The sequence below is a fragment of the Rhinatrema bivittatum genome, chromosome 1, assembly GCF_901001135.1.
Source record: "Rhinatrema bivittatum chromosome 1, aRhiBiv1.1, whole genome shotgun sequence".
NCBI classification, from domain to species: domain Eukaryota; kingdom Metazoa; phylum Chordata; class Amphibia; order Gymnophiona; family Rhinatrematidae; genus Rhinatrema; species Rhinatrema bivittatum.
In genome coordinates this window covers 369,295,501-369,309,045 of record NC_042615.1, presented here as the reverse complement: position 1 = coordinate 369,309,045, position 13,545 = coordinate 369,295,501, and the positions used below count along the sequence as shown (strand labels likewise).

The 13,545-nt window shown below is 46.0% G+C and overlaps 1 protein-coding gene across 1 annotated transcript in view; it reads right to left on the bottom strand.

Annotated features, from left to right (window-relative positions):
- Positions 1 to 13,545, bottom strand: part of TECRL (trans-2,3-enoyl-CoA reductase like) — a 423,008-nt gene that overhangs the window by 253,222 nt on the left and 156,241 nt on the right. The window contains exon 5 of the mRNA XM_029600902.1: positions 423 to 538. Within this exon, the coding sequence (XP_029456762.1) occupies positions 423 to 538 (116 nt within the window). The remainder of the gene's footprint in view (positions 1 to 422; positions 539 to 13,545) is intronic.

Here is a 13,545-nt window from a genome sequence, read left to right as displayed (position 1 = left end):
ATACATGAAGATGAATATTCAATGAAGGAATGATTAGAAATATGCATGTCATAGGTTTTTCACATGCCATGTTTTAAGTGCAGGTTTTAAAGTATTTGCAATCTGCCATCCAATATTATAATTCCTCAAACTGAATTCTAACGCAAGATTAGATTCTTTTTGAAGCAGAGACTTTCATTTTGATCTTATATGGATCATTCTTGGACCCATTCCATTAGTCTGTCAATTACATTTATAAGGCATGTGAAAAGTATGGAACTAACCAAATGTGGTATGTTCCTGCCAGAATTACATGCCCTATTAAGTTTTCATTTCTTGCAGATTCTGCATTCTTTTTCTCAAATATCTAAAAGCATCATCGCTTAGGAGACTATTTCCTGTTTCACGTAGCACATACAATAAGGAGTTTGATTATTACTTACTGAACCACTGGATGGCGGATGCTTTCGTTACTTTCTTCAATGTTGTAAATACTTGCAAGACGAGCATAGAAAAGCAGGTAGATTAGCAGTGGACCAGAGTATTCTGTCAGAAAAACCTACAGAAGAAGAAAATATTTTAAGTCAGACACCTCATACTAAGCAATTCAGAAACTGGAACAAATCCACTAGTTATTCACAGTTTTTTTAAATTAATTTAGAGTTAAAATGACCCATAACTACAAGAGGAAGAGAAGTGATAGTGTTTCCTCTTATTTAAAAAAAGTAACTAGAAACAATTTGGGGAACATGTTTAGAAATATGGTAGGGATTCATGAATAACTGTAATTTGATCTATTTCCATATCCATTTTCAATGAAATTTACTGAATCCTCTTGTTGAGAAAATTCATTCTGGTTGGTAAGACTGTGTCCTGTTTTTTGCTGTTTGCAACCACTAAACCCAAAGTGACAGTGATTAGGAAATGAAAAAGGAGAGAAAGTGATAGATCAGGGGTCAAAATTTACATTTTACCACTTTATTTTATACCATCTCTACAATATTTATTTTCCCTATACCTATAGACCATGATTATTTAAAAGAAAAAAAAATGGGTCCTAAGAATAAGCAGTAAAACTCAATAGTAGACATACTTGAAACTGAAAGTATTAGATTAATGTGATTTGATTGAAAATGAGCTGGCATGGAGGATGGCAGTTGTTATTAGGAGGCTGTCATAGCTAGAGATGTGAATTGTGTCCTCGATCGTCTTAACGATCGATTTCGGCTGGAAGGGGGAGGGAATCGTATTGTTGCCGTTTGGGGGGGGTAAAATATCGTGAAAAATCGTAAAATCGTGAGCCGGCACATGAAAACCCCCTAAAACCCACCCCCGACCCTTTAAATTAAATCTCCCACCCTCCCGAACCCCCCCCAAATGACTTAAATAACCTGGGTGTCCAGCGGCGGTCCGGAACGGCAGCGGTCCGGAACGGGCTCCTGCTATTGAATCTTGTTGTCTTCAGCCGGCGCCATTTTCCAAAATGGCGCCGAAAAATGGCGGCGGCCATAGAACAACACGATTCCACGGCAGGAGGTCCTTCCGGACCCCCGCTGGACTTTTGGCAAGTCTTGTGGGGGTCAGGAGGCCCCCCCCAAGCTGGCCAAAAGTTCCTGGAGGTCCAGCGGGGGTCAGGGAGCGATTTCCCGCCGCGAATCGTTTTCCGTACGGAAAATGGCGCCGGCAGGAGATCGACTGCAGGAGGTCGTTCAGCGCAAGACTTGCGAAAAGTCCAGCGGGGGTCCGGAAGGACCTCCTGCCGTGGAATCGTGTTGTTCTATGGCAGCCGCCATTTTTCGGCGCCATTTTGGAAAATGGCGCCGGCTGAAGACAACAAGATTCAATAGCAGGAGCCCGTTCCGGACCGCTGCCGTTCCGGACCGCCGCTGGACACCCAGGTTATTTAAGTCATTTGGGGGGGGTTCGGGAAGGGTGGGAGATTTAATTTAAAGGGTCAGGTGGGTTTTAGGGGGTTTTAGTGTGCCGGCTCACGATTCAAACGATTTATAACGATAAATCGTTAGAATCTCTATTGTATTGTGTTCCATAACGGTTTAAGACGATATTAAAATTATCGGACGATAATTTTAATCGTCGAAAAACGATTCACATCCCTAGTCATAGCTATGATGGAAGGTGAGGTTGAAGTTGGACATGACTATTATCAGTCTCTCCATGGTCACATTTGCTGGGCTAGATTTAAGCAAATTCTCAGTTGAAAACCTCAATATTAGGTTCCACTGAAAATGTGTTTAAAAATAACAGGCTAAAATTATCCAGGTGTTATTCCCATTCAGTTGCTCTTTGAAAATTGACCCTATAGCTGATTTACATTCTGCAGATTATAAACTGAGAGAGAAATGATCTACAACAAAGCATAAACAAATATAGGTTTGAAAAGGAGGGTGATGGGAAGAGCTATTTGGGAAAAAAATGGATGATATTCAAAACCAGAATGGAGAACACTAAGGAGACTGAAGAGTAGAAAATTTGGTTCTGAATATATAATAAAGCACCTTAAGACCACCAGTTCCAATCCATGGCATGCCTTAGCTACTTCATTCCTCTACGCATGAATTTGATTATTCCTTCTCAGATGTAGTAAACTCACTCTGTGATGGCTGACAGAAAATGTTAAGGAAACTTCATGGAGCATGCTTGGTAGGGGTGTGCATTCGGATTGACCGCATTAGTAAAACGCAACTCATATTTTTTTTTTACTTAAAAAATTGATTCGACATAAACGATCGGATTTCCCACATATCGAACATAGATATGTTCGATATGTGGGAAATCGCGAACGAGCCGGGAATCACGTGGCGCCGCGTCACTCAGACGCGACGTCACGTGATTCCCGGCAAGTTCGCGCCGGACGGCTCGTTCGGCGCGAACAAGCCGGGAATCACGTGACGCCGACGTCACGTGATTCCCGGCAAGTTCGCGCCGGACGGCTCGTTCGGCCCAAAAAGAACTTTTGGCCAGCTTGAGGGGGTCAGGAGGCCCCCCCAAGCTGGCCAAAAGTTCTTTTTGGGCCGAACGAGCCGTCCGGCGCGAACTTGCCGGGAATCACGTGACGTCGCGTCTGAGTGACGCGGCGCCACGTGATTCCCGGCTCGTTCGCGCCGGACGGCTCGTTCGGCCCAAAAAGAACTTTTGGCCAGCTTGGGGGGGTCAGGAGGCCCCCCCAAGCTGGCCAAAAGTTCTTTTTGGGCCGAACGAGCCGTCCGGCGCGAACGAGCCGGGAATCACGTGACGCCGCGTCACTCGACGTGCCACCGACGTCACATGCTTCTCGCCAAGGATTGCAGAAATGACGTCCTCACTCCTCGCTCGATCACCAGGGAGTTGTGGTAAGTCTGGGGGGGGGATTAAGGAGGGTGAGGGGGTTTAATTTTTTTTTTTGCACATATGTACATATACCCAACTCATTGGATTTTTTTTATGTCCATATTGGCCGCAAGTGGGACCCCCTTTCGGACATAAAAAATATGAACATAAAATTTTGCTCTGCACATCCCTAATGCTTGGACAATGATGCCAGCATTATATAAAGATAAAACCCCTCCCCATACTTCTATCCTCACATCACCTTATTTATTTACATGCTTTCTTTAAAATGTGTTTGCCTCAACTCTATAGGAATCAATGAGTCAAACCACAGGATTTACCCACACAGAAATAATATGCTTATTACAATCACAAAACTAATCAACAAGGCCTTAGCATGCTGCAAGACATGACAAACTTAAGCATGCAATCCAAAATGTATCCAATTGTAAAAAAACATGTACAGTATGCATATATATATATATATATATATATATATATATATATATATATATATTTCCCATCTATGCACTCTTTACTTTGTATTCTTCATTCATAGTTGTGCTCTTATTAAAGGGACTGCATTCACAGGACATTAACTACACACCTTTCTTTAACATGCATAATACAGTCACTAAGCCACTGTACCACTGTCATATTCTCAAAATCCTCTGCCAAATGTAACAGTAAAACCCAACTGTCACATACAAGGGCTACGCCACTGCATCACCTACTGGCAAGACCTGTAGTTGTGCCAAAACAGAAAAGGGTAGATTTTTAAAAACGGCGCGTTTGCGTACTTTTGTTCGCGCTCCAGGCGCAAACAAAAGTACGCTGGATTTTAGTAGATACGCGCGTAGCCGCACGTATCTTCTAAAATCCAGGATCGGCGCGTGCAAGGCTGCCGATTTGGGGCAGCCGCCGCGCGCCGAGCCGCGCAGCCTGCCTCCGTTCCCTCCGAGGCCGCTCCGAAATCGGAGCGGCCTCGGAGGGAACTCTCTTTCGCCCTCCCCTCACCTTCCACTCCCTTCCTCTACCTAACCCACTTCCCCCCCCCCCCGGCCCTATCTAAACCCCCCCCCTCACCTTTGTCCACGGATTTACGCCTCCCAGAGGGAGGCGTAAATCCGGTTCTGGAGGGCACGGCCATGCCCCAGGGCCCGCCCCTGAAACACCGCGTCCCGCCCCCAAAACGCCGCGTCGATCGGCCCCGCCCCCGACACGCCCCCGACAAAACCCCCGGGACTTACGCAAGTCCCGGGGCTCTGCGCGCGCCAGCGCGCAAGGCCCTGCTCGCGTAAATCCGGGCGGATTTACGCGAGCAGGGCTTTTAAAATCCGCCCCAAAGTGTGCTCCCTTCACCTATTCCACTCCTGCAGGTACCCTCCCACCTTTCAGTTCATATCCATTATACATGTCGGCTGGCTGGACTACAATGCTCCACAACTTTTTTGAATGTCAGTACTCATGGAGGAAACCATGCCACATGCAGTAAATCTGACAGACTGGCATCATATCGAACATAGCATGGCTTTCAAGTGTGGTGCATTCCTGTCATGGAATGCACAAAACAAATCAATTTGGAGACAGAATCCCAATCCAGTATCTGAATGAGGAGAAAATCATTGAATATAGTGAATTTATCTCACCATGTTTTGATGAGTACTTTCACATGGTTAGCTAGCTGTATAACATCTGTATTAAATCTCAGCATGGCCACCACCACTAATATTAAAGTATAGGAATGTGAATTAATTTGAAACAAATAAGTCCATTGTTTCTTAAACCCCCTGAAATGAATGATGAATGATCATGAATTTAATAGAGATGTGCATTCGTTTTTGCCAAATTGGAAAATTTCAAAGAAATTGTCCAATTCGGCATGGATAGGATGACCCACATCCCAAGACAGATTTTCCCCGAACCTCTGAGAAAATTCATTGTTCGGGTTAACACGGGGGGAGGGGCACCTTTATTTAAAAAAAACAGACCAACCACAACCCTTAAAATTTAGTTTATTACAACTCCCCCACCCTCTGGACCCCCTAAAACTTGTCTAAACTCCGTGGTGGTCCAGCAGGGATCCCAGGAGCGATCTCCCATGCTCGGGCCATCAGCTGCCAGTAAACAAAATGGTGCCGTGGCCCTTTGCCCTTTACCATGTGACAGGGGTTACCGGTGACATTGGTCGGCCCCTGTCAATTGGAAGGAGCAATGGACGGCCAGCGCCATCTTAGAAAATGGCGCAGGCCATCTATTGTTCCTTCCATGTGACAGGGGCTGACCAATGGCACCGGTAGCCCTTGAGGGCAAAGGGCCACAGGCGCCATTTTGTTTACTGGCAGCCGACAGCCCAAGCGCGGGAGATCACTCCCGGACCCCAGCTGGACTACCACGGAATTTAGGCAAGTTTTGGGGGGGTACAGAGGGTAAGGGGGTTATAATAAACTAAATTTTATGGGTTGGGGTGAATTTTTCATTTTTAGTAAAAAATCGCCAAACAAAAAAAAAAGACCTGGAAAACAAACTTTTCCACGGGTTGCCTGAGCCGAAGCCCGAGCCGACATGTAAAAACTAAACACATCTCTAGAATTTAAAACAAAATATGTTTGTCTCACTTGTTTATGTCTCCCATTCAAGTTTATGGCCCATTCAAATCTACGGCTTTACTAAGCAAACAGCAGGCACAGTCAGGGGCTGACTGGAAACTATAGCAACCAACTCTTTCCTGTGTGACATTGCAGCCTCATCGAAGACAAAGTGAGATGAATTGGCAAGGAGGTCAGATGAAGGACAAATCATGGTGAAGCATCCTTTTAACTTGACTATAGTTGTCATCTGTATCAAGTGATGCTGTCATCCTCCTATTGGATTTTGCAGAAAAGGATCCTATTGGATCCTCCTATTGGATCATCCTATTGGATTTTGCAGAAAAGGATCCTATTGGATTTTGCAGAAAAGGATCTATTTTCAGAAGCTCTCTGACAGTTAATAGAAGGCATGGGGGGTTACTTGCATGGAGCGACAGTTATTACTCTTAATAGAAGACACAGTGGTAACCTGAATAGAACAGCAGTTACAAGCATAAGCAGTTTGCTGGGCAGATTGGATGGACCATATCATCTTTATCTGCTGTTAAACTATGCATTCTAGGTGTACTGGAATGAACTATAGGAGTGAAAAATACTAGTTTCCTTTTGTGAAAGGCCTGTCTATTGGCTAGAAAGTGTGTCTTGTTACACTGGCCTTAGACTTGATTTCCTGGCAAGACATTCTGGAAAATTCAGATGCATCAGATAATGTGAATAGAACTAAAGTTAGCTGAACTGAGTCATGATAAATATTGATATATCATTCACCAGATTTGGAGCCCATATATTAGCTTCCTATCCCAGAAGTCCAGCATACATATCTTGGTGCCTTACATCCTTAGGTGGTATAGATACACATACTAGTGGTGTGCATTCGTTTTCAACGGATGTGCAATCCTCAATGCATAATTCCCTGTTTGTTTGATTTGTCGGTTTGCGAAATGCATGGCGATCCCCCATGAATGAAACATATCATATTAGTTTCATTCTTTTGGTTTGCAGTGATTTCTTAGCAGATATTTGAAATAGGAGAAGGCCATGTGGGAGTATCCATAGCAAAAACCAGCCCTTTCCTGTGAGTCATAAGTGACCTCACAGCCCTGTCATAGAGTGGGTCAAACCCATTGGGAAGGAGACCAGAATGGCAAGGCAACGTATCAGAGCTAAGCATTTTTCTAATGCAGCCAATCGCTGCTCTCAGTGCTCTGTGATGCTGTTCCTCTGTACTATTTATACCTTAAGTAAGCGGCGTGCCACACATTTTCTTCTTGGCGTTTCACTGAGAAATTTAAAGATGATGCACCACAACCACCTGTTTCTGACCCTGTTGTTTTGGATGTGAGGGAAGGGAGGCTAAGACCCAAAAGCAGCAGTGCGACACTGTTTGCTTCTGATTCCGATGAAGAATCATCTTGTGTGGGATTCTCATCATCAGAAATGGAAGAAGTAATAGCTGAAGAAGGTTTAGGAGGATTAGTTAGTTCTGCTTAGCCTCAACTTCAGTGCTGCAGGGGAGAGATAAAACTGATGATGATGAGGAGGAAGAGCAGTCAGCACAGGCACAGAGTGTGACTGATAGAGATGTGAATCGGAACCGGTTCCGATTCCGGTTCCGATTCACATGTGGGTTTTTTCCCATCGGGCCCGATCGCTGTTTTGTTTATCAGCTGCGCCCCAGCCAATAAACAAAAAACCCAACCCAACCCTCTAAAGCTAACCCCTTAGCTTCCCCCAACCTCCCGACCCCCCAAAAAACATTTTACAGGTACCTGGTGGTCCAGTGGGGGTCCTGGGAGCAATCTCCCACTCCGAGTCATCCTCCCACTCCTGATCCGTCGGCCGCCACTAATCAAAATGGTGCTCATGGCCCTTTGCCCTTACCATGTGACAGGATATCCGTGCCATTGGCCGGATCCTGTCACATGGTAGGAGCAATGGATGGCTGGCGCCATCTTGTGCTCCTACCATGTGACGGGGATGACCAATGGTACCGGTAGCCCCTGTGACATAGTAAGGGCGAAAGCTATCGGCACCATTTTGAATACTGGCAGCCGACGGTCCGAGTGCAGGAGGTCGCTCCCGGACCCCCGCTGGACTTTTGGCAAGTCTTGTGGAGGTCAGGAGTGTCACCCAAGACTTTCCAAAAGCCCCTGGTGGTCCAGCCTGCCTGTTTCAACCCTCTGACACATGTTGAACCACTGTTTAGGGGCGAACCCATTCTAGAGAGCCCTTTCCTGTGCAAAGGAAAGGGAACTCTCCCCGGGTGTAGCCTGCCTGTTTCTACCCTCTGACCCATGTTGAACTGCTGTTTAGGGGCGAACCCATTCTAGGGAGCCCTTTCCTGCGCAAAGGAAAGGGAACTCTCCCCGGGTATAGCCTGCCTGTTTCTACCCTCTGAGCCATGTTGAACCGCTGTTTAGGGGTGAACCCATTCTAGGGAGCCCTTTCCTGCTTATAGGAAAGGTAACTCTTCCCGGGGCTCTTGTTTTAATATTTCCTACTACCACCAAAATCGGCACCCGCAGATGCTCCACTCCACCCAGGCATAGTTCATCATGTTTCAGGTCCTAGCACTCATGTTAGACTCCCTGGTCCCTGTTTCAAGATGGGTCGGGTGCACAGTATGCCCATTTGACAGTCCCACCACATGCTGAGCTTCACCTTGTCTTGCTTCCTTGTCTTTCCCTTATCAAACCACAGAGACCTGACTACCTCGGCTCTGCCAGCCTGTCTTGCCCCTATCAACTTTCTGCCACTCTGCCTTGCTGCCAGTTACCAGATGACTCACTTAACTCCTTGTGGTGTTATTGCCACTTTCATGATTCCTCAGTGTGTTGGTGCTAGACTTTCTGCTTGCTCTGTTCCCCCTTCATAGTGCTGTAGGATGTCAATGCCACTTGTCTTGCTGCTTCGCCTGTCGTGCTGCCTTCGAGGGTTCATGCATCTGTTATCGGTGCTCTCTATTGAAGCTGTGGTGTGTTTTTGACACTCTTGCTGCACTCTTGCCACTTCTGGTACCCCTTTGCACCTTTACAGTGCCTTAGGCTATTTATGCCACTTTGGTGCCACTTTGCCACAGTCAAGTACCTTGGAGCTCTTTTGTTGTTGTGATGATTGCTCCCCAGAAGTCTGATCAAAATTGATAATAAAACCCCAATTCTGCAGCCAAAAATAGGCTGGAAATCCTTCCCCCATTGACTTTAATGGGAACCGGAAAACAAATTCACATATCAACGTATTGGGGCGCCATACGTCCGAATGCAATGGAAATGACCCCTGACGAATATGTATCACGAATGCAACGAACATGTTTTGGCTGCACATCCCTAATGGTTCATCCTATTAGCTCTCTATGGTGTCCAAATAAATGGCCCTGTAGCAGGGCTGCCATGGATCCTATCCCTTGGAAGCCCAGAAGAGGAGGCCCAGCAGCAGGGCTGCCACGAACCAGGCCTAGAGGTGAGGGGGAGACTGGGACCTGATTGGTATGTGTGTGAAAGAGAATGCTTGTGTATAAGAAAGACATATTGTATATGCATGATAAAGAAAAACAGCATGTGAGAATGAGAGCTGTGTGTATGTGTGAGATGGAGACAGCAGGTGTGAGTGAGAGCCTGTTTGCATGTGAGATGGAGACAGAGTATGAGAGTGAGAACCTGTGTGTGTGCTTGAGGGAGAAAGGGAAGAAGAAGAAACAGAAACATAGTCCTAGAAGAAGGAATTGGGAAAAGAACGAGGAGCAAAAAAAAAAAAAAAGGTTTGGTCCACCCAGTTAGAAAAATAAGATCAGACAACAAAGGTAAAAAAACCAACAACAAAAAAAACAAACCCTAACTCATTTTATTTTGATTTTTTATTGATTGGCATATGATAGCTTTGGAAATGTGTATTATATATTTGTATTTTTCTCTTTCTTCAGAATTCCATTGTTCAGTCTGGTTTCTCGGCCGTTCCATTTCAGTTGTATTTGCATGTTTCTGTTATTAATTTGTAGTCCCTTATTCTATTTTAGGCAAGGGTTATTCTACATTCTGCATATGTGACTGAGGTGCAGTATTTCTGTTAGTGTGTAGCTTCTCTGTAGGGATTCGTAGCAGCACGGCTTGGTCTGTTTCCCCATAGGTGGTGTATTAGTGTTCTAGAACCTGTTATAATATTTGCATTGCTGCCTTTTCATAGACAAGGTTGCTTCTGTTTGAATCCTGAGACTGTGCTGGTATAATATGGCAAGGTTCTAGGTTCCTTTTTTTATTTGTTTGTTAATTCACAAAGGGGTAGATTTTAAAAGAAGCGCGATCAGCCTACTTTTGCTTGCGCATCAGACTCAAGCAAAAGTACGCTGGATTTTAGTAGATACGCGCGGAGCCGCGCGTATCCACTAAAATCCTGGATCGGCGCGCGCAAGGCTATCGATTTTGTATAGCCTGCGCGCGCCGAGCCGCGCTGCCTCCCCCCGTTCCCTCCAAGGCCGCTCCGAAATCGGAGCGGCCTCGGAGGGAACTTTCCTTTGCCCTCCCCTCACCTTCCCCTCCCTTCCCCTACCTAACCCACCCACCCGGCCCTGTCTACACCCCCCCCTTACCTTTGTCGGGGGATTTACGCCTCCCGGAGGGAGACGTAAATCCCCACGCGCCAGCGGGCCTGCTGCGCGCCGGGCCGCGACCTGGGGGCGGGTACGGAGGGCGCGGCCACGCCCCCGGGCCGTAGCCCCGCCCCGTACCCGCCCCCAAAACGCTGCCGACACGCCCCCGGAACGCCGCGACGACCGGGCCCGCCCCCCGACACGCCCCCGACACGCCCCCCTCCGAGAACCCCGGGACTTACGTGAGTCCCGGGGCTCTGCGCGCGCCGGGAGGCCTATGTAAAATAGGCTTCCCGGCGCGCAGGGCCCTGCTCGCCTAAATCCGCCCGGTTTTGGGCGGATTTAGGCGAGCAGGGCTCTGAAAATCTACCCCAAAGTGCTTGGCAGTAGAGGGTGTTTGGATTGCTGTTACTGAGGTGAGTGTGTTTATGGAAAAGGGGGAGAACTGAGTGAGTGTGCATGTGTGTGAGAGTCTGTGAGTGAATGAGAGGTGAGAGTGAATGTGGCTATATGAAAATGAGCATGTATGTGCGTGTGAAACAGAGTATGAGAGTGAACATGTGAGTGTATTAATGTGTGTATCTGAGAGAGTCTGTGGGCATGTGGGCACCGCCTCGCCCCCCCCCCCCACCCCACACACACACACACTAATCTGCCACATTCTCAGGGTGTCTGCAAATCAAAAGTTCCCAGGTATGCTTATAAGATGTGAAGTTGTTACCATTATTTTAGTGATATATTGTAGTTATTCACATGCTAACAACTTCCTCACTTTCCCTACTCTTAGTAGTTTTGTTGGAAAAGTATTGGACGTTGGCAGATTCCCATCTATGTACAACATAACTTCTAGGGATGTGAATCGTGTCCTCGATCGTCATAACGATCGATTTCGGCTGGGAGGGGGAGGGAATCGTATTGTTGCCATTTGGGGGGGTAAAATATCGTGAAAAATCGTTAAAAATCGTTAAAAATCGAAAAATCGAAAAATCGAAAAACCGGCACATTAAACCCCCTAAAACCCACCCCCGACCCTTTAAATTAAATCCCCCACCAAATAACTTAAATAACCTGCGGGTCCAGCGGCGGTCCGGAACGGCAGCGGTCCGGAACGGGCTCCTGCTCTGAATCTTGTCGTCTTCAGCCGGCGCCATTTTCCAAAATGGCGCCGAAAATGGCGGCGGCCATAGACGAAAAAGATTGGACGGCAGGAGGTCCTTCCGGACCCCCGCTGGACTTTTGGCAAGTCTCGTGGGGGTCAGGAGGCCCCCCACAAGCTGGCCAAAAGTTCCTGGAGGTCCAGCGGGGGTCAGGGAGCGATTTCCCGCCGCGAATCGTTTTCGTACGGAAAATGGCACCGGCAGGAGATCGACTGCAGGAGGTCGTTCAGCGAGGCGCCGGAACCCTCGCTGAACGACCTCCTGCAGTCGATCTCCTGCCGGCGCCATTTTCCGTACGAAAATGATTTGCGGCGGGAAATCGCTCCCTGACCCCCGCTGGACCTCCAGGAACTTTTGGCCAGCTTGTGGGGGGCCTCCTGACCCCCACGAGACTTGCCAAAAGTCCAGCGGGGGTCCGGAAGGACCTCCTGCCGTCCAATCTTTTTCGTCTATGGCCGCCACCATTTTCGGCGCCATTTTGGAAAATGGCGCCGGCTGAAGACGACAAGATTCAGAGCAGGAGCCCGTTCCGGACTGCTGCCGTTCCGGACCGCCGCTGGACCCGCAGGTTATTTAAGTTATTTGGGGGGGGGTTCGGGAGGGTGGGGGATTTAATTTAAAGGGTCGGGGTGGGTTTTAGGGGGTTTTAGTGTGCCGGCTCACGATTCTAACGATTTATAACGATAAATCGTTAGAATCTGTATTGTATTGTGTTCCATAACGGTTTAAGACGATATTAAAATTATCGGACGATAATTTTAATCGTCCTAAAACGATTCACATCCCTAATAACTTCTACTGAGACAGTCTTATCATTTTATGCAAGATGAGTATATTACTTCCTAATCTGTTTTGTTTTATTTAAGTCTATGTATATCATACCTATACTAAGAGAATGTTCCTTAACAAGTTTTGCTCTGTTCATCTTTTTTCTGTTATTAATTCTTTGGAAAATCAAGTCAACCAGCTTTATGTTTTGAAATAAAGAAAGTTTACATTGTTTGTATGTGCATTTTTAAGGTCTGTAATTTGCTCTTTCTTTTCCCCAAAAATAAAACAATTGGTAATGATAGTTTTTGAAAAAAAAAATACTAGTAAGAGTTGGCACTCCTTAATATTCATACAGCTGTTGTGGTGATATTGTTATTTTTTCTCATATTCATTCTACCTGTAAATGTCCCTTGTATTCTGTAAATTCCATCACATAATATTTAGATGTTCATATTGTTTATTTCTTCAAATGTGTTGACAGTTTCTATTTCTAAATCTATAAAACTCATCTTGTCAAGCTTTACTGGGAGCACAGCTACAGATATTCTTATTTCTATGTCACCTGTTATCCTGCTAAACTCAATTTTAAAGCTTTGTTTTCTCATACACAAGTGGACAGGATATCCTTTAAAGCAAGAATACTGGTTCATTATCATATCATTATGTGCATCTTTTCTCTGTGGCTGTATCCTCTGTAAATATAATCAAACTAAAATAAAGTAATGAAAACAAACAGTACACAATGGACATGATTATACAAAGGTCAGAGGATTTGCAGTTTAAATATCAGCACCCCAATGAGTTTATTAAGTAGTTTCTTTATGAGCATTTTATTGGAGACATGCCCTTTATAAAGTGCCACTGTATTCTCCTTGTATCACATGCCCTTTCCAGACAATGTAGTACCATTTTGTATAGTCTTACTGCAGAACTCAGGGGCTCTTCTGGCTGCAGTTTAAATGTCTCTATTCTCATGTCCTACCCCCTGCCTGTCCTCTGCCACTCAGCTATCTACTCTCCCTTGTTCCCCCTACCACAGTTTGGGTGGCATGTAACAATATCCATGACTGTGTACTATTTATTTGGATACTGTTGTTATTTATCATTTATACACATATAGCAAAACTTATATATGAGG